The following is a 20,573-nucleotide window of genomic DNA, read 5'->3' on the forward strand; positions in this document are numbered from 1 at the left end:
AAAAAATAATATACAGGATGTCCAAAAAACTCGCAATAGGATTTGTAGTTCATGAAAAAAAGTTTGTGAATTTGTTCAACATGAACAATATGAAAAAGTGGAGTTAAGAGACAGAATAATCGAAAAATCAAAGAGAAATGTGTTCAGAACATGATTTTTCGTCTAGTGCCCTTGATAAATATACAGGGACTTCCAAAAAATATCAATTATGTAATTATTTTTCACCAAAAAACATTTTTTTTCGCATGATTAAAGTATGACAATTCTTTAAGCTATTGGAACAAGTTTACTATCTTTATTTACATGACAGTAAAGAAAAATCACTGTTTTAGAAATTGTTTTATGTACTTTTATTGAAAAAATATAATTTTTTGAAAATCTCCCGAAAAAAATTGAATATAATCATGAAACTTGGTACATAGACGTAGAATCAAATTCTGAACAACTTTTCTCATTGTTTTTTTTTTATATTTTAGACGATTTTGGTAATTTAGCATCATGGCAGTTGTGGCATGTCATATGCCAATAAGTTTTTTCCTTATTTGGGTTACTGAAAGAATATTTGTTTTTCAAACTCAATAATAAATAAATATCATTTGTTGAACCTGGATATCAAAGAGAGTTAGTACTATTTGGACAAACAGCATATAAAAAACTTTATTTAAACCATTTATTGAACCAAATTTAGCTGTATATTAAGGTAATTTTCATAATAAGTCATTTAAGGTACAAAGGAAAGGTTCCAGCACAACAATTTAAGGCAAATGGTAACTAAATTATATCACTATTCCCTTTTTCAGGTAACTCATCTAAATTCTCTTCGGAATAGTCGCCTATCTTATCTTATGTATCCATTTTGCAAACCTCATTGTCTTTGGCTAGCAGTAGAACCTAACTACTATAGTACCAAAGCACTGGACAGACAGAAATAACAAACTATACAAAACAAGGAAGAATAAACAACACAATTCGCTATTTCATTCGATTTAGGACATAATCTGCGGCTACTACCAACCCTTTTTGGTAGGGACTTTCCTTGAACAGGTTGGCTATCCTGATGGCCTCGGAACAGTGTTGCTTGGCCAGAAATTGGGTTTGTTCCAGGCCTTGGCTTTTGTGCACCAGTTCGAAGGCTTTCTCCACGTCACCGGGTTCTTGGAACCGACGCATGATCATTGGATTGAGTTCGGGGTACTGCAAAAAAGTTCAAGTTTATATAGAATGTCCTTTAATAAATAAGTCCTTAAAGTTATATATCCTTAACCTATAACATTCAGATATGTATAGAGAAATCAATCCATTTTGTGGACTGTACAGGATCGTCGAAATTGGTCTGTTTTAATAGAGAAAACCTATTTCCTGACGAGATAGAGCAAAACCGACATAGAAGTCATGTGTTCGATTTCTGAGACACGTTTAATGGCGTAAACCGCCTGTGGATATTTTCACGGCCAATCGAGATACAGGGGTCTTTTTGAATTTTTTTACCATTTGAAAAATTGTCCATAACTTTTGTATTTTGCGGAATAATAGAATTCTGTAAAAATGTTCTTAAGGCACTTTTTTAACCACAATCCAAAATCTTCACCATACACGTTGAAAATATTTCAAGATTTGGACTGCGCAGTCAAAAAACTGAACGTGTGTGAGTAACTTTAATGAAAGGGTTTGAATAGAACAATTAATTCAGATCATTATATTGAAATAATCAAGACAAATTACCTTTTCACATGCAAACAGTACTGGTGCTGTGGCTAGACCCAATTTAAGATCTGCAGCAGTGGGTTTGCCCATCGCTGCTGATGAGGAAACAAAGTCCAACAAATCGTCAACCAATTGGAAAGCTAGGCCCATGTTGCGGCCATATTGGTAGGCCAAGTCCGATAATTGTTCATCGGCTCCCGCTAATATCGACACCTGCAAACAGAAAATAAAACATTCGTAATTGTAGTTAAGAGTAAAGTAAACTATATATTAAATTAAGGAAAACTAAATATGGAACTATCAAAGAAAATCTTTAATCCCTCCCGAAGAACTAAATCAAGGAAAATCTTTGATTGGGACAGTTGGTTTGGTTTGGTAGGCACATGTGCTGCTATTCCCGAAAGGCCATCTCATAACTATCCACTTAGGAATGCGGGGCACGATCTTTATCTGCCAACCCCGAGCTCAGAACTAGTTAAAGGTTCAGTAATGTACAATGCCAAAAAAATGTACAATCATCTGCCTTTGAATATCAAGTCGCTTTCGTTCTTTCCCGCATTTCGCAAAGCTCTGAAATCATACTTACTGGAGAGAGCCCTATATGCGGTAAACGACTTTTTTTGATGTTTAATTATGAACAATTTTGAATTTTAAAATTTTGATCATCTCACACACTGGTCAAAGGTCAAGTATTTAATATTTTATAACTCTAATTTTAATGAATTTTTTGTTGTTTATATATTTTTTTGTGTTTTTGTTTGTTTTGTGAGTGCTTTGTCGATGAAGCTGTTTTGGCTTTTTGCACAATAAAGCGTTGTTTGTTGTTGTTGGTGGTGGTGGTATCCAACTTACCGATTTGACTGAATTGGCTATTAAACTGGCAGTTTTCCTGTAAGTCTTCGTTAAATAATGAGCAAATCTTTCGTTTTCCGTTTCCTTCGAACCGAGCTGCATGAATTCGCCTTGCACGAGGTCACTGACTACCTATAAAGAAGAAAAAACACCATCAAAACACAGTCGATTATGCTAGCTATTTCCCAACTCGACATATAAGTAAACACGCTGGCATTTCAGGTGCGATTTGCCGATAAAATTCTGAAATATTCCAAGTATGCGAGTTTGCAATTCATTGGAATTTAATAGAACATTTTATGACAATTATTTAATGTTTCTTTGGTTCTTGACTGAGATTTGTATCTCTGTCGTGGAAAGATTGATTTTTTTCTGAAATGTACAGGGTGTTCTTTAATGTCAGGGTGTTGGACCTATTTTAAGAAAAAAACTTTATATGAATGTATGTCCTAAATATGTAATCTAAAAAAGAATGTAACAGTGTTTAGTATAAACAAATATAATGAAATAAGCTTTGCAATAAATGCATTAATAGAGTAATTTAAGCGCAATTAATAGGCAATTAATGCTGTATTTATTAGATTTTAAATCTAGTTTAGTTAATAGCCCTATTAAACCCAGGTATATATTTCTTGTTGTTATATAATTGTTGATTAACCAGTTAGCAACCCATCAGAGCAATCTCTTTGCTTTCAATTTTCTCGAAAACCATCGCTCTGGGCGATGTGCAACAAGAGTACCTTTTTTGTACGAAAAAGTATGTAGTTTTCAAAAAATGCACCCACGTTGCAAAAACTGCAAAAAATAACCTCAAAAAAGTTATTCACGAAATAACCCCCCACCCTTGCAAAAACTACCCTTTCCTCTTTTCCAAATAGTTTTTCAGTATTACCATTTGGTTTAGGGTCAATCACCCCACGATTTTTTTACACCATTTCAATGACACCCTGTATATAAAGATTTTTAAATTCATAAAAAATGTTACGTTGCCACATTTATTTATTTATTTCCTGACACTGTCATTCGTTTTGACACTTTAGTTTTGTATCACGAGTTTTTGGTTTAAATGAATTGAGTTGTGATATTTTAAGCTTAGAAATTTTTACTAGCAGACCTTGCAGTCGAACATTGTTCTTTTTAGAATCTCTTTTAGTGCGAAGTGTACAAGATAGCTTAATAGCCGTAAAAAACTCATCGCAACTTTATTAGAATATTTTGAACGGGAAAGCTGTAGTAATGGTCCTTTATGTCCGTTAAGTGCTCTGATAAGGAGGTTAGTTTTGATGATGTAAATACGAGCCCTAACAACTATATGTTGGGACAAGGTCATATTTTGGAATTATCGCCCTGGTTTTTCAAAATGACTGAAACCTATATGTTTAATTTTTTAAATATAAACATAGCCATATATCCTAAACAACTTGACAATATTTTTATGAATTTGTAAATCAATCTATATTTACAGTAGCGGATTTTGTTCATAAAAGGACAAATTTGTTGACAACTAAATGTTGGGACAAGTATTTTTAAATAATTAACATCATAATAGGCAGCTTTGCTCTAAACGCTATAAAAAATGTCGCAAACTGTTTACTTCAGCATTGACAGCTTGTAAGTGACTCGATACTTTGAGTAGTAAGATTTACTGTAAGAAATTTTAATTTTTTTAATTTTCAATTTTGTTAATTTAATCCAAAGTAATGGTCCGTGGAAAAGCTACAAATCAAAAACTACGCGAAATTATCAATCGTCAATACAATACGGGAAAAACAATTCGAAAAATTTCTGATGATTTAAGTATTCCAAAAACCACGGTCTTTAATATAATAAAAAAATATGGCGAATCTGCCAACGTAGACGTTAGAGGTAAAAGTTTGGGAAGGCCAAAAGTTGTATCTCAGAGAGATTTACGAAATTTAGTAAAAATTTGCAAGTCTGCGAGAAGAAGTACTCTTCGCGAAGTAACAGTTAAATGGAATACTATACCTGGTTTAATTATATCAAGAGAATGTTGCCGAAAATATATCCACAAATGCGGTCTGGGGTTTTACAAGGTAAACTTTATTTTGTGTGGATAATCAATTACCTGAAGATTATTGATACAAATCATAAACCGCTACTGACAGAAATTCAAAAGAAAAATCGCTACAATTGGGCAAAATCTAAATTATCATGGACACAAAATGATTCGAATAAGGTCATATTTAGCGATGAGTCTAAATTTGATGTTTGCGTTGGAGATCATCGAAAACGAATAATACGAAATAAAGCAGAAGCCTTCATAAAGATTGCTTAAAGAGGGTTGTTAAATTTCCTAAGGGGATTATGGTTTGGGGTTGTATGTCAGCAAGAGATTTGGGCAAATTAAATTTTATAGATGGCACTGTTAACGCCCAAAAATATCAACGTATACTTGAGACCTTACTTTTGCCTAGTGCTCAAGAATTGTTTCCAAACGAAGACTATATTTTCCAACAAGATGGAGCATCGTGCCATTCAGCAAAATCAACTAAAAATTGGTTCGGTAATAATAATATAAAAGTTTTATCCCATCCTCCAAGTAGTCCGGACCTCAATGTTATAGAAACTGTGTGGCAAGCAATATTTAAGAAACCACCCTCAACGAACAATTTTTGATTTGCGGACAAAACTGCAGGAAATTTGGGATAATTTTTCTCCTCAAATGTGCCAATCTTTGGTAAATACAATGCCATTAAGAGTTCAGGCAGTTGTTAAGGCGAAAGGTAATGTAACTCCGTATTAAACAAATTTCTTGTTGTGCTGTCCCAATATATAGTTGTCAGCAAATTTGGCTTGATTTTGGCAAAATAAGCTATTGTCAAAAGTGATTTGTTTGCAAAGTTATAAAAATATAGTAAAATTGTCTAGATCATATTGTAATGTTTGAATTTAGAATAATAAACAAAATAAATTGAGTCGTTTTAACAAATTACTATTTTTATTGCAAAAAAGACCATGTCCCAACATATAGTTGTTAGGGCTCGTAATAACTGTTTATATATTTATAATTAATTTATTTTTGTTTCCTAAAATATTTTGATTAAAAGAAAATATGTAAAACTGGGCATTTGGCAACGCTGTGTCGATCAAGCTTATCACGTGACTAAAAGTTTATTTGGTATAAACTATATTAAAAAATCTTTCCCTGCCAAGGCATTAAGAATTGAAACGCACTCTTATATGGTAAGATAAAAAAAAGTCTTTTTTGAATGATTTTGGTAAAATTTTGGAAAATACAACAATATTAAAAAACTATAGTGCATATGAATTATTCATTAAAGAATTATAAAAAAAGTCATTACCTGACTAAGAACTAAAGTAACATCGTTGTTTTTTAACCTAGCTATCATCATGGAAGCGACGGCCAAGATGAAGTCTCCCGCCATGGTTACCTGTAAAAATAAAAAAAAATATATATATTTTTATTCCTACTTACAACTTTCATTTTGGGTAAATTAAAATTGGTAGGTAGCTTTTCATTTACATGAAAACCGTTTATTTTAAATTAAAACAACAGGGTCCTTATGCAAGGAATGGTATTCCAAATTTTGAATTGAGTAAACAGTGTCACGTGGGGGTGTCCTATGAAAAGGCTTCAAGCTTATAGTTATTTTTTATACAAGACGAATTAATTTCGGGAGACGATAATGCAATTTTATCGTCGTGTATAATGCAATTTTATCGTCGTTCAATATTTTTTTCAATAGCGAGTTACGTTTTAAAAAATATTCAGAAATTATTATTTCAAGGAATTTTTTACGAGTAGAAAAAATATTGTGCTGGGTTGGCGTTGGTTTCTATATAATTTGACAAATAAATAAAGCTGTCTCTCTAGTTATCAGTTTTGAGTCAATATTTTTTAATTCTCTTTCGTGTCGATTGCTAAATTGAATTGGAGCCAAAAATGGCTCAAAATGAAATAAGTAAATTACCAACAGACATTCAGGCTGAGGCGACAAACGCCATATCCAAACTACTTCCATTTAAATCCCGAATAACTTATGAAAAGGAATAAAAAAAATCAAAAATGGAAGCAATTAAAAAACGTGCGAGAAGAATTAAAGTTTTTAACCTATCCTTGCTGTTAAAGATCATTTAATCTACCCTTGCGGTTAAAGTACTATTTTATCTACTATTTTTGATAGATATAAGACAATTTTAACAGTTGCTATAGAAAAAAACTATTTTTAACGATTTTAATTATAGGTTTTGGAAACTGAATTTTAAAAAATTAGTAATATTGAACCCCTAAAGAATTGAACCAGGCGCCGCCAATGCATTTGACACAATTAACTTGGCTCGAACGACTTTAACACCTCCTTATTACACCGAATGGCAAATATTGCAAAACAAGAAAGTCCACATTGACGAGGCGCGACACCTCTGGTGCGAGTATGTCAAGCAAACAGTGATTTGTCGCAGTTACAATGAATTCTGTTTGAATAGAAACCATTTCCCACTGTTTTCAGGAGCAATTACTGTTCGTAGGTATTTGTTGAAGGCAGCCAATGACAGGAAATTGCTGTTGGAAAACATGTTGTAAAAAACAACATAATTGTAATAAAAATAATATTAAGTCTTAATGAACACAAAGAGGTGACACAATGAAGTTATTATGTGTTGCAGGCTATCTGTGGTCCAAGCAGCACAACAAAGGAAATATGTGAAATACAGGACGAAGAAGAACACTAATTGAGATCTAGGAAACTAGAAGAAAAATCAGTCTGTCCGTCTGAGGACTCCATTCGGGTACCTCTATCCACGTGCCGAGTTTTGTTACAATCAACCCATAATTAAAAAAAATCCTGATGATTTCGTCTATTTAGAGGCATCGGTTCGAAACGTCCAGGGCGTCATCCTGCAGCCCGTCCCCAATTATACCAAAATCGACCCACATTTTTCTTCAGTATCAAATCCTTAGTCCCACCCTGATGAAGATGTAAACGAAACGCCGCATCCAACTTTGCAGGGTGGGACTGTGTGCACCGTCGCTTACATAGCCTACTCACCAAATTTGGTCGCGATCGGACTATATAAACTTTTGACGTTTCTTACGTCAAAACTAACTGTCACAGTGACGCGTGTCGTACGCGGTCAAGTTGACCTTGGTCGAATCTATCGAGATACCAAATTTCATTTAAATCGGACGATTTTTTCTAAACCGTAGGCTGTTCTTAGCACTTTTTATCTCGCGTGTCGAGTCGCGGCCTTGAATTTTTATTCCCAGCGCGCGTTAAGAAGTTTCACTTCAAAAATACAAGGCAAAATGCCCAATTTGATGCTGGCCAATATGTCACATTAATGTTTTTTTATTTTTTAGTTCCTTTCACAATTCCCGGGAGAATCTGTCATAATACTTTTAAATTTTAATTTATTTTAAAGTTATTATCTAGAACATGACATTAGTCTATGGTTATTATAAATATTTTTTTTATAGCAACCTTTGAATAAGAAGACTAAGGAAGGAGCATATCAAAATCTTAGGTACACCGCGATGGGCCTCAAATATGGCCGACTTAAAATCCGGTTTATCAGTGTCGTTCTAATTTATTTAAAAAATATAAAACTATGATGTAGGGTAGACGTGGGGTAGACTCAATAATTTGTTGTTTTATTTTACGTTGTGAATAAATGTTGGTAGTTATTAAAATTGTTATAAAAATATATAATTCTAATAAAAATAGATAAGTTATAATAAGTATTTATTAGCACAAACATCCGAAACGCTACTGAAGCAGGTAAGTCAAATTAATGTATCTAAATTCTTTGACATCTAATCTTTGACAAGTAATAAATAAAAGCTAAAATGCAAGAAAAATATATAATTTAGTTAATTTAAGTGAATTTCATAAATAATCGGTTTACTACACGTATGTATATTATATAGTCACTTACTAGCGAAAAGTTGTTCCATTATTTCACCCTATTTTTGCCGAGATATACCGCACGCTACACAACCAACTATTTTAGAGTCTTTTTCGATAAATCGCGATACTGTCACTGTTAATTTAAGTTCTGCCACAATTTCCATCTAGATTTACTACCTTTATATAACTATCAGTAGTAGAATAAATAATAAATAACATAAAATAAGCTCCGTAAAGACTGACAAATCCACAAAATTTCAAATCAAATTCAAATGTGTCAAATGAATTGTCAAACAGAACTGTCAAGGATCCCCACCCTAGAGTGCTTTTTCCGCCCACTAAGCATGAATACATGGATAGCATTATGCTCCTTCCTTAGTCTTCTTATTCAAAGATAGCAACTGTTAAAATTGCCTTATATCTATCAAAAATAATACATAAAGTAGTACCACAGATTATACAGATTATAATCTTTGTTTTTTCTTTATCGTTTTTCGTGGTTCCAATTTTCGGTATCGGGCACTAGTTAGGTGACTAGTTTGCGCATATAGCACGCCCACTTATGGCCTCTAAAATTGTGCACAGCGCCTGACCGGCACAGTTATTAGAGAGATATCGGAAAACCGAATAGCATCATCCAGTATTTACGCGTACCTTATCATGGTTACGATATGCGCGAGTCAATTTTTAACGCAACACCCGCTAATAACGTTACCGCCTGACGTAATTTGCGAATCAATTACACCAAGCGCTCTTTCTAAATAACCTCTGATAACGTTTAAAAATTGCTTAAATGGGCATGTGCGGGTATTTGACAACCGGAGCCGGCCGGCGAGATCTTTATTTTTTAGGTTATGTTTGAATTGTTTTGAATTATTGCTTTAGTTTTATTAGGTAATTTGATATTTAAGTAGCTGGGATTAGTTTTAATTAAATAAATATGGCCCAAAATATATGGATTCCACCTCTTCCAATACTAAAGAACCTATAAAGAGTCTTAGGTTTACAGCAGATGACGACTTAGCCCTTCTAAGAGAATTTGTTGCTTGTTGCCCTAAAGCTGGATTTATAAACTCGGAAGTTGGCGTTCAGTTGAGGTTCAGTTGCAGTTGGATGTTCGCGGCAGTTGAGGTTCAATATTTTTGCATTTATAAACTGTCAGTTTCGGTTGTAGGTTAGGTTTGGAATTGTGAAAATTTTGAACGTTTTTCTTTCGATTTAAAAATACTTTTGGTATTTGTCAAAGTTCAAACACAGTAATCCACGATTACGCAAAATATAAACATTACATTAACAGAAATAATGAAACAACAATAAGGGTCATTTTCCAATGCATCGGCGTACTGTGCTTCACGTGATCGACAGGCGTTATTCATTGGCTGTCGCCGAACGTCGCCAGCGGTCGCCAACTGCCCGCAACTGCCGACATAAACATTGACCATCTTTGAACTCCGCTGAACGTAAAACGAACTGCCAACTTCTCGACCAACTGACTTTATAAATGCGCGCGTTCATTTCATAGTGTTGAACATTTTGAATGGCAACTGAACCTCAACTCCCGAGTTTATAAATCCAGCTTAAACCCACTGGCAGACGTTGAACAATAAAGCACTGGAAATAAGCACTTTAGCCCTTTAGTTTTAAAATACCTAGTAAACAAAACAATTTCAAAGTTTTAAATTCAAAGTTAGGTTAAGTTTAAATAGCGGACGCGACGCGATCAAAGTTCTTTCCGATCCGATAACTATAAATGAAGAGAGTTAATACCACCTCACTTAAAGGAAATAACACCTGGCCTTATTAACGTCCATGCACGCTATTCGGTTTAGCGATATCTCTCTATTACGCTGTTTATTGTTATTTTACGCGAGTTTATTTTTGCGCACAAGAAATTTGACTCGTTTGCACATCGTCATAAAAAACAATTTTCGTACCACGAATTAGGGGCAAGATTTTTATCTGTATACTTATACGATACCTAATCTGTGGTAGTACTTTAACCGCAAGTGCAGATTAAATGATACTTTAACAGCTACGATAGGTTAAAAACTTTATTTCTTCTCGCACTTTTTTTAATTGCTTCCATTTTTGAAAATGTTGGTATTCCTTTTCATAAGTTATTCGGGATTTAAATGGAAGTAGTTTGGATATGGCGTTTGTCGCCTCAGCCTGAATATCTGTTGGTAATTTACTTATTTCGTTTTGAGCCATTTCTGGCTCCAATTCAATCAGCAATCGACACGAAAGAGAATTAAAAAATATTGACTCAAAACTGACAACTAAAGAGACAGCTTTATTTATTTGTCAAATTACATAGAAACCAACGCCAGCCCAGTACAATCATTTTTCTACTCGTAATAAATTCTTTGAAATAATAATATCTGAATATTTTTTAAAACGTAACTTGCTGTGGAGAAAATATTATTTTATACACCACGATAAAATTGCATTATCGTCTCCCGAAATTAATTCACTAATAAAATACCATTTTATCGTCTTGTATAAAAAAATAACTATAAACTATTTGTCATTATTATGCATCAATTAAATTCCCAGATTATAAATTAACTTTAATAAAACCTAACAACACTAATAACTAGCTAAAAGATTAAGCTGTCATTAACCGATTCGCAAAAGGTTAGCGGATACTCTTTAAACCTGCGACGCTTGAGATCCTAATGCCATTAAAAGCACACGCTGTAATTCTTTTAATAATACGACTTATAACTGGCTGTTTGAGTTGTTAGGAAATCATCGGCATATAAGTGTGTCTAGGGCAGTAATATCTCGTTGCATGTGCAGATACGTTACGTAAGAAGATGTTTGGCCGGCTTTTTTATCGCAACTTTGAGACGACCACGCACGCACAAGTAGTAATACTTCAACTTTTGGTTTTAAAAAACAAACTGGCTAAATTCCCGCCGGCGGTATGGACAATTGACGAAAGAAATACCGCTTGTTTTGCATTTAAGGACATTTAGGGAATACTTAATAAAACACAAAATAAATAAAATAATTTTCAAAAAAAATCCTATCCGAGATGTAGCTGGCGTTACCGTCAGCCTGTTCGAGAATTCCGAGATTTAGTTTAGCTTTGCGCCGCTGCGCGCTGTCGTTTACAGCGCAGCAGATAAAGAATACTGTAACCGTAGTTCTGCTTTCAGTCAACAGAGTCAGATGTTGCCGGAGACAGTATTGTCAGAACTACTGATTAATCCGTAGATTAACGGATTTTGGGTACAGTACGTTAATAATACGGATTTTCTATCATAAAACGATTTAATATTTAATATATGATTAAACGAAAAACGGCGTCAGAGTTGGCTTGGAAATAAAGATCGCTGTTATTTAATAAGTATAAAATATTATGGTAAATGTCAATAATAATTATCATTCCCAAGCCAACTAAACGACTTTTTTCGATCATACGACATATTTAAAAGTTTTTATTTTTGTTGTTTATTCTATGTTTAAAACGAATCAATTTTAAATACATAAACGTGCATTTTTCATCCAAAGATATTTTCGTCAAACATATTACAGATATTACACATTTTAATATGGCAACATTGTGGCTTTCATATCCACACCGTCTTCAATATGTCTTCGCCGAATTAGAGGAAATCAGTGTTTTATGCGTTGGCCGCAGAACGATTGGTGTCTCCACCGTACAGCATTTGAGATGTAAGGGGACATCAAATCAGCCTTGTCACGAATTCGCCCATTAGGTTGCGCATCTTCCCAATTCTTTCAATCAATGATATCGTGAATCAACCTGTATAATAATGTCTTGTAATATGGATTATTACACCAAGAAGCGTTATAAGGTTTGTTTACGTATTTCTATCTTAATAATAATGCAGAACTAATGATAAATTAAAACATATTAAGCATGTATTTAAAAGTTTTCTTTAAAAATCTTCCTCGGTCACGAAAAGCATTTTTTCTCGAGGCAACGTTTAGCATAAATTCTTCCTTTTCTGCACGAAGTTCTAAAGGTTATGTTAGGAAATCTTCGAACTAATCATATAGTGGATAAATACTGTTTATACTATTATTAATTCATTTACATACACATTCGTACAATGACCGATAAAAATACTGAATGAAACATAAAAATACCATTTGATCGAAAAAAATCATCGGCTGCGAAATGACAATCGGTGACAGTTTTGGCGGGGTCAAGCCCAGTCGTCTTTGGCGATGTTTTTTAAAAACTAGGTGAAATAAAAGTTTTGAAATGTACTGCTTACAGAGACAATGCCGAACATGCTTAGATATAAAACAATACACATATTTCTTGCAAGTAAAAAATATATTCGATTAAATTCTAAACTGCAAGCAATTTCGAGTACTTCTCTCTAAAGAACAAACAGCAATATTGTAAAAGTAATGAAGTATTAAATGAAAAAGAAGCAATCCACCTCTATGAGTTATAAAGTTACTTTACCAATCCATCTTCTTAAAGTAAATAACTCATAATATGATATTGTAGGTGCATTACTTCAAGCTAATTGACATTTAAACGATTTTAGGTCAAGGTCACCACTTTAAGTATTTTTTAATGTGTTATAAATTATCTACCTCCTTTAATATTGGCATAGTATTATATTTTATTACTTGGTCAAACATTAATATTTGATTTATGTAGGTAGAAAGATGATTATAGAAAATATAAGTTATGTCCAACCAGGTATTCATAAAAACGACGGTAGTGTAAAATTTCACACCAAAACTAATAAAAAAATACTGTTAGATGATATGCAAAAAAGGAGCAAGCAAGCATTGTATAGATATTAAGGTGGCCATCGGCTTGTTCCACCGCAATCTTTTCAGATGTATTGTGGTCCTATTCTGATCCTTATAGTACGAGCACAAATTACCTATAACAGATGCGAAAGAAAGCGACTGCATCGGAAACCGTTCGGCAAACCCGACACGCCTATTGAGTGGTGTAAATACACCAGTCGTTTAGTCCGGAAACCCATGCTGTGTCGTATTCGCTTGCTGGAGTGACATAGTGCGTGGTTATATGTTTCTTTTTAAAAACGCGTGTAGGATTTTTGTTGAACTTTTGAACTGTTATTTCTAAGTTTTGGTAATTTGTATATCTTATTTAAAATGGGATACAAATAAATTTATTTATAAGGAAAAATAAGATATTTATAGTATAAAAAATTAATTTATTTAACAAAATTTAATTAACAATGTGACAAAATAGTTACCTTTCTATTGGTTCTATCGGACTTTTTTCGACTGTATAAATCTTTATTTGTAAACATTAATACATCAAATATTTTCAATCTAATAAATCATTTAATGATGTAAATAAGAGGAAATTTCTCACATGGGTGGTCAAATTCTGTAGTTTTCATTATATCAAACAGCCTCTGAGAAATGTTTTCAACTCAAAATGCCTTTAATTTTGTTTGACTACATCATTAAAAAGGGTCTTCAAATACATCAATGTGATATTTGTCTAAAATTTGCAAAAGAATCCGAATCTCTGGATAACTCGAAATTATTTACCCATTTAAAAGCCTTTGATCCTGAAAGTGGAAAAATTTGTTCATTTTATTTACAGGCTGGAAAAATTATTTATATTAAATTTTGATGAGTTTTGCACTGAAGAAAACATTCAGAGGCTGTTTGATATAATGAAAAACTATAGAATTTGACCAACCATGTGAGAAATTTCCTCTTATTTACATCATTAAATTATTTATTAGATTGAAAAATATTTTATGCATTAAAGTTTACAAATAAAGATTTATATAATCGAAAAAGTCCGATAGAACCAATAGAAAAGTAACTATTTTGTCACATCTTTAATTAAATTTTGTTAAATAAATTAATTTTTTTATACTATAAATATCTTTTTTTCCCCTAATCTCCTACGAACTGATATAATATGACGAGTAATCTATTAAATTACTGTGAGATTATATGCCTCGATAACATATTGGTGCAGATTATTTTCACCCAAACAAATAATAACCCAAACTACACATTGATGCGGATTGTCTATGAACTCTTTCTGAAGGTCACAGAAACCTGAACGCGGAATTCGGTGTTCTTTCGCATCAGTTAAAGTTAATTTGTGGTACGAGAGCTAGCAACGACGGAAAAAAAAGTATTTTAAGACGTCTGGCTATTTGATAAATCTTTTACTATGCTCTCTAGAACAGCATGCGGCCCGTCTGGTTGCCGGGTAAACGTTGCGTTCCCTACTGCGCATTGAAAGAAGATCCTATATTTTTATTAGTCCTTTAAATTCTAGAATTGAATATAAACCGACCGAGTTTCCATAGCTCAGCGCGTAGAGGTTCCGCCTATTTTATTTATTGTTTATATTCTGATAGTAAAGTATTAAATATTTGTTTTTTTTAATCACCAGAATTATTTAATACTTTACTATCAGAATATAAACGAAAATAAAATAAAAAAAGTCTTTGCCCTGACCCGGAATCGAACTCTATATAGGACTAAATTAAAAAAAAAATATATAGGATCTTCTTCCGATGCGCAGTAATGAACGCAACGGGTATCGGAAGCCAGCTGGGCCGCATGCTGTTCCAGAGAGCATAGAAAAAGATATATCAAAGAGCCAGACGTCTTAAAATACTTTCTCGAAAACGTTGCTAGCTCTTAGACTATTAGGTTACATTGTCCAGTCCTATCCTTTTCTTAAATCTATAAGTTCTTGTATGCTATGATATTTTAAATTCATTTACCTTTTTATGGTTCCACATTACGTTGACGCTAGGTTTCCCCCTTCTGAAATCCGATTGGTCGATGACGTCATCGTGTACCAATGAGGCTGTGTGAATCATTTCCGAAATCATAGCTACTTCGCGTTGTGAGGAAAGGAGACCACTGAAACAAAAAAATATCATTAAAAAAATATTTGCCTCAAAGTTCTAATAATCTGCTATAACGTCCACATCAAGTTGTTTTTTTTTTCATAATATACCGGGTGGTCCGAACTGTATTCCGGAAACACGGCAGCATACTCTACAGATAAAAATAAGTAAAAACGTTCGTATAAATGCATGTCCTAAAATGCTTAGTTTCGGAGATACAGGGTGTAGAACTTTCATTTTATTTCGATTTTTTCCAAATAATTTCTGAAGTAATGTCAATATTTGGATGAAAATTGGTGTCTGGGAGTTTTTTGACATGAGAAATTTGATTTTGATGTCAATATAACTCTTATTTGTAGAGGGCGCCAACTACATGTATTTTAACTGTTTTGAAGAGTAATAAATTTTGTACTTAACAACACCACCATTGACGTCGTAAAATCTGTAAAATTCTTCGGGCTTGTTGTAGACAATTCTTAAATTTAATTAATTACAGATAGAGAGTAGAGATCAGTAAATATGTGTGCACAATTTGAACAGTGACGTCTATACAACATATTTTATTTTTTTACTTCTTTTTTAAAGTCATTGAGTAAAAGAAAAATCGAAATTACAATATCAACAACTTTCTCTGCCAATATTCTATTCAAAACACGTCCAAGAATAACTGAACTAACTATTATAAAAATATATAGGACTCTGGGTATAGTTATCTAACAAAAACCATCTAAAAATTCTCTGAAATGGGACACTTCGTCGAAAAAAATAAGCTCTGCCTGTTTTGCATCAAGATCTGTTTCTAAGGAGCTTAACTTGTCAGTGCCTAGAACTGTTGATTATGCACTTTTTGAGTCGCACCTCAGATCTGCCCTTCCATTCTGGGGTACATGTTGTGCCACTCAATTTGACTGCATCTTTAAGCTCGAGAAGAGAGCTGTTCAATATTCACTGGGACTAAACAGCAGAACTCATTTCCAGGACATTTTTAAAAAATTAAAAATATCAACTCTTCCTTCTTAAGCAGTCATTAAAATTCTTTTTGAACGTTGATTTTTGGAATCTAAATAATTGAACACAAGAACGCATGGCAGCTCTGATGTAGGTTACTTATTTCTTTTATTTATTTAAAATATGTTTCTCAAATTTCATAGTTTTGTTAGATATATGCCTACTAATTCAATCGACCTTGCTGCCAAAATATTCACGAAAAATCCAATGTTATTTTTATGTTATTAGCGTTCCGGTAATAAAATATCTTGACATCTGAGAAGGTTTTTCTGTAAAGGAAAAAATACTTTTACTCTGACCTTTAAACCGGATATGTTTTAACCAAATATATTCGATGTTTTATGCAAATGATTGTTTCCACAGACGTTCTGTTGTTTTGGGTTTTACTTTAACGAGAAAAAATACTTTTACTTTTTAAAGATAAATATACTCACTCTAAGCAAAGAGTTGGGTATTGTTAAATCAAAAAATAGGCGATATGTATATATAGATAGTATTCATAATTTTATTTTTGTTTTGACTATGTTACACTTCTAATTATCTAATAAAACATAAAATGTAGTAAAAAAGTGTATATTTATTATTTTATTTTTACAAGAGATAATTTTGCACTTGAATAACGTTACCGCTTTAGTTAGTGTTAATAAGTAACGGAACGCTAAAATTATGTCATGCCAAAACTCTCCATTAGTTTCTTCCGAAACACCAGGTGGCGCTAAATGGCGGATTTATTTGTTTTTTTTTTCAGTATCCCATCCAGATGGATGACACTTCTTATGGGAGAACTGGCAATAGTTCAAAACTTGACTACAAGCGATTTTCTAGGAATCTTCCTTACCGATAAATTATTGACAAGAGTGACAGATAAAACCTTGACGTTCTTTCAGTATTACAGGTCATCTCTTTTTCTTTCTAAAGTGTGCGTTGAAAGGAGACAAAAACAATTTTTTGTGACCCATAATTTGTTATGCGAACACCACTTTTCTCCTTGTCGGGTCGTTGACGTTGACTTGTCGCCATTTTATTTCTTTTGTTTACTTGCTGCAGTTTGCTTTGCAAATTTAATACATAAATTATTTAGGCAAATATAGGTTTTTGATAAAACTCCTCGGACTAACGTGTAGGTAAAAGTGTTGATAAATAATTTTTTTTCATCTTAACATGCTCATTGTCATTCTCCTGATTTAGGTGACAGAAAAGGATCATCAAATTGAATTTTATATTTTTTCATCCCAGGATCGATAGTAAAATATATATTTTATGGATACCTTCCTAAATATCAACGAGATGAGCCATCGGAAGAAAGGGACCATAGTACAAAATAGAAAGATGATTTTTTTCTTTCCACTTAGGATATTGAAATTATTATATACTGTAGTCGTGTTCGGCATTATGCTCTGAGAAATATAGATAAACACAGAATAACAGATATAAAGCATCCCAGAGGAAAACAGAGGCAATACCTGTACTCTCTCTGATATTTGTGAAAGTTACGGCAAAGTATTGTTGTAAATGTCATCTTTTTGATCGACCTGGAAACTTCGAGCAAAAATATGACACTTTCAACAATACCCTGACAGATATCAGAGGCGATACAGGTTTTTCCTCTCTTTTCCCCTGGAATACTTTTAATTTATTATTCTTTGTTTATCTAGATTTCTCAGAGCACTATGGACGAACTCAGCTTGTATGTTTGAAATAATCGTCCAGTTGGCTTAAAAATGATGATCGATGACATTTCCCATATAATTTTATTTTCAAAATTATCATATATATCTTCATTTCTAAGCCATCTATGACGCCATTTTTTTCAGTTTTGTTATAATTAATTTTGTCTCTTGATCTACTTGTAACATTATTCTTTCAATTTTATTAATTTATTGTGTTTTATACACGACGATAAAATACATTATATCGTCTTGTATAAAAAATAACTATCATTTTTATTTTAAAAGCCGTTATTTTTAACAAATTACACCATGAGTACATTTTATTTATGCTCAAAGAATGGTATGACAATAAAAATGTAATTTCAGTCTCAAGGACCTGGCATTTCATTCATAATAAAACACGACAGGTGTCAATAAATGCATATCTAGCTAAAATGAAGCGGTAGAATACAACAATTATTAAATCATGTTTAATTCATACTTTTCAGATATAATAGCTTTGTAGTCAGCATGTAATAACAATACCAGCGTGAATAAATTTGTCTATAAAAAACTTACTTTAATATTGTAGTAGTAGATTATTAATTGTGTACGTAAATGTGGCGTTAAAATATTTTGCTTATTGTTATTATTAATTAATTAAACAATTAATTATTATTTTATAATTTCACACTCAATATAAATTAAATCATCATTCATATCATCATCATCCCTCACATAGCTAGATAATCTCCCTGAAATTTCTCCCATTGCTGACTATTGTTAACTATTGCTAGCTATCCTCGCTAATTTTCTTGGTAATTGGTCTTCTTCTAGGTCTCTTAATTCCTCTTGAATGTCATGCTGTAATTTTTGTGTTCTGATGTCCGTCCTTCTTGCCAGGTGTCCGGCCTTTTATCACTTGAGATTTTTGATTCTGTCAATGACATCTATTACCTGGGTCTCTCTTTTGTCGTATCCACTCTATTCTTTTACGGTCTGTCTTGGTTATTCCCAGCATATTTCGTTCCATTGAGCGTTGTACCACCTGCAGTTTCCTTATGATATCCGCTTTAAGTGACCAGGTTTCACATGCATAGGTCATAACTGGTAGTACACATCGATCAAATGCTTTCTTCTTTAGATATATTAAAAAGATACTGTATTTGAAATGGCTAAATTCGAAATCTGAACTAGACAAGCGCACTTATAATGACAAGAAAAATGAGGTGAGGAGAATGGTAAAAGAAGAAAAGAATAAAGTGTGGGATGACAAATGCAAAGAAATTAATACGTATATAGGCGGAAGAAGGAATACGGAAGTATGGAGATAAGTAAAAGAAAAATCGAAATTACAATATCAACAACTTTCTCTGCCAATATTCTATTCAAAACACGTCCAAGAATCACTGAACTAACTATTATAAAAATATATAGGACTCTGGGTATAGTTATCTAACAAAAACCATCTAAAAATGTCGCCAAGAAAAACATCATTTATATTCCAGGACGGTGGTTGGTACTTTTGCAATTTTTAAATTTAATTACGGTACAAGTACAGATCAGACATAGTCAGGGAATTCTGCAGGATATAGGCTGTGTCATAAATAAAACATTTTCAGATATTTTATTGGATAATATACTGCACGTCAAGAATAAATATAGGTGTGATGATAAAATATTTTATTTTTATAAATTAACAATGATGGTCTTGGTATTTCCTTTGTGTTTTATCATTCTGTTCTATGTTTTGGGAATACAAATAGTTTTAATTTATTTTTTTTTGCAAATATTGCAAATAAACTGTAATTTATTTTTAGTTTCATTAATTATTGTTATTTTTTTTTCCTTTTTTTGTGTGTCTTTAATTTTTGTATTGTTTATTTTTTGTGTATTTATTTTATTAATTTTGTCTACGTGGATCATAAGGCTTCAATAAAGGCTCTCCGTTTTAATTTATTTTTTTTGCAAATTTTGTTTCATTAATTATTGCTATTATTTTATTAGTGTCTTTAATTTTTGTATTTTTATTTTTTGTATATTTGTTTCATTCAATTTGTCCTTTACTTCTACGTGGATCATAGGGCTTCAATAAACGCTCTCCAGCGGGTTCGGTTGTTGGCAATTGATTTGACATTTTGCCATGATCGGTTTACTGATTCAGTCTCCTTTTTAATTGTCCTATGTATGTCTTGGACGACCAGTTCTTCTACTGCCTTGTGGATTCCACTCAATAGCTCTGCCAGCGATATTGTTGCCGCTTCGCCCTCGCAGACAGCTGTTTATGAAAACTTGGAGTTTGTTAATAATTAATGGCGATGTAATTTTCCAGGTCTCTGCACCATGCTGCAAAACTGACTTGACATTCGAATTGGAAATAGTTTAGGTAAAATATATTAGTGTCTTATGTTTAATTTGAAAAGTACTGAAATCAACTCTTTTGTTTGATATTTCTTTCAAAGATATATTTTTTAGAAATGATAGCCAAAGAGATCGCTGTAACATCTTTAAGACAGAATCCTATATTGATCCAGAGCCAGTACTGGGAATACCTAAATGTATAGCCCGTAGTTCTGTAAAACTCATGTGGATTACAACAGATCTTTATG

The 20,573-nt window shown here is 32.6% G+C and overlaps 1 protein-coding gene across 3 annotated transcripts in view; it reads right to left on the reverse strand.

The window, feature by feature from the left end:
- Positions 1-749: 749 nt before the first annotated feature.
- LOC115877792 (decaprenyl-diphosphate synthase subunit 1) overlaps positions 750-20,573 on the reverse strand; it is a 114,509-nt gene continuing 94,685 nt past the window's right edge. For all 3 annotated transcript variants that reach the window (XM_030894103.1, XM_030894102.1, XM_030894104.1), the window contains 5 exons: positions 15,179-15,320; positions 5,880-5,969; positions 2,557-2,688; positions 1,723-1,917; positions 750-1,194 (listed from right to left, as the gene is read on the reverse strand). In XM_030894103.1, the coding sequence (XP_030749963.1) occupies positions 973-1,194; positions 1,723-1,917; positions 2,557-2,688; positions 5,880-5,969; positions 15,179-15,320 (781 nt within the window). In that variant the 3' untranslated portion in view covers positions 750-972. The remainder of the gene's footprint in view (positions 1,195-1,722; positions 1,918-2,556; positions 2,689-5,879; positions 5,970-15,178; positions 15,321-20,573) is intronic.

Source organism: Sitophilus oryzae, unplaced genomic scaffold (assembly GCF_002938485.1).
Source record: "Sitophilus oryzae breed Bouriz unplaced genomic scaffold, Soryzae_2.0 scaffold_1499_pilon_pilon, whole genome shotgun sequence".
Classification (NCBI taxonomy): domain Eukaryota; kingdom Metazoa; phylum Arthropoda; class Insecta; order Coleoptera; family Curculionidae; genus Sitophilus; species Sitophilus oryzae.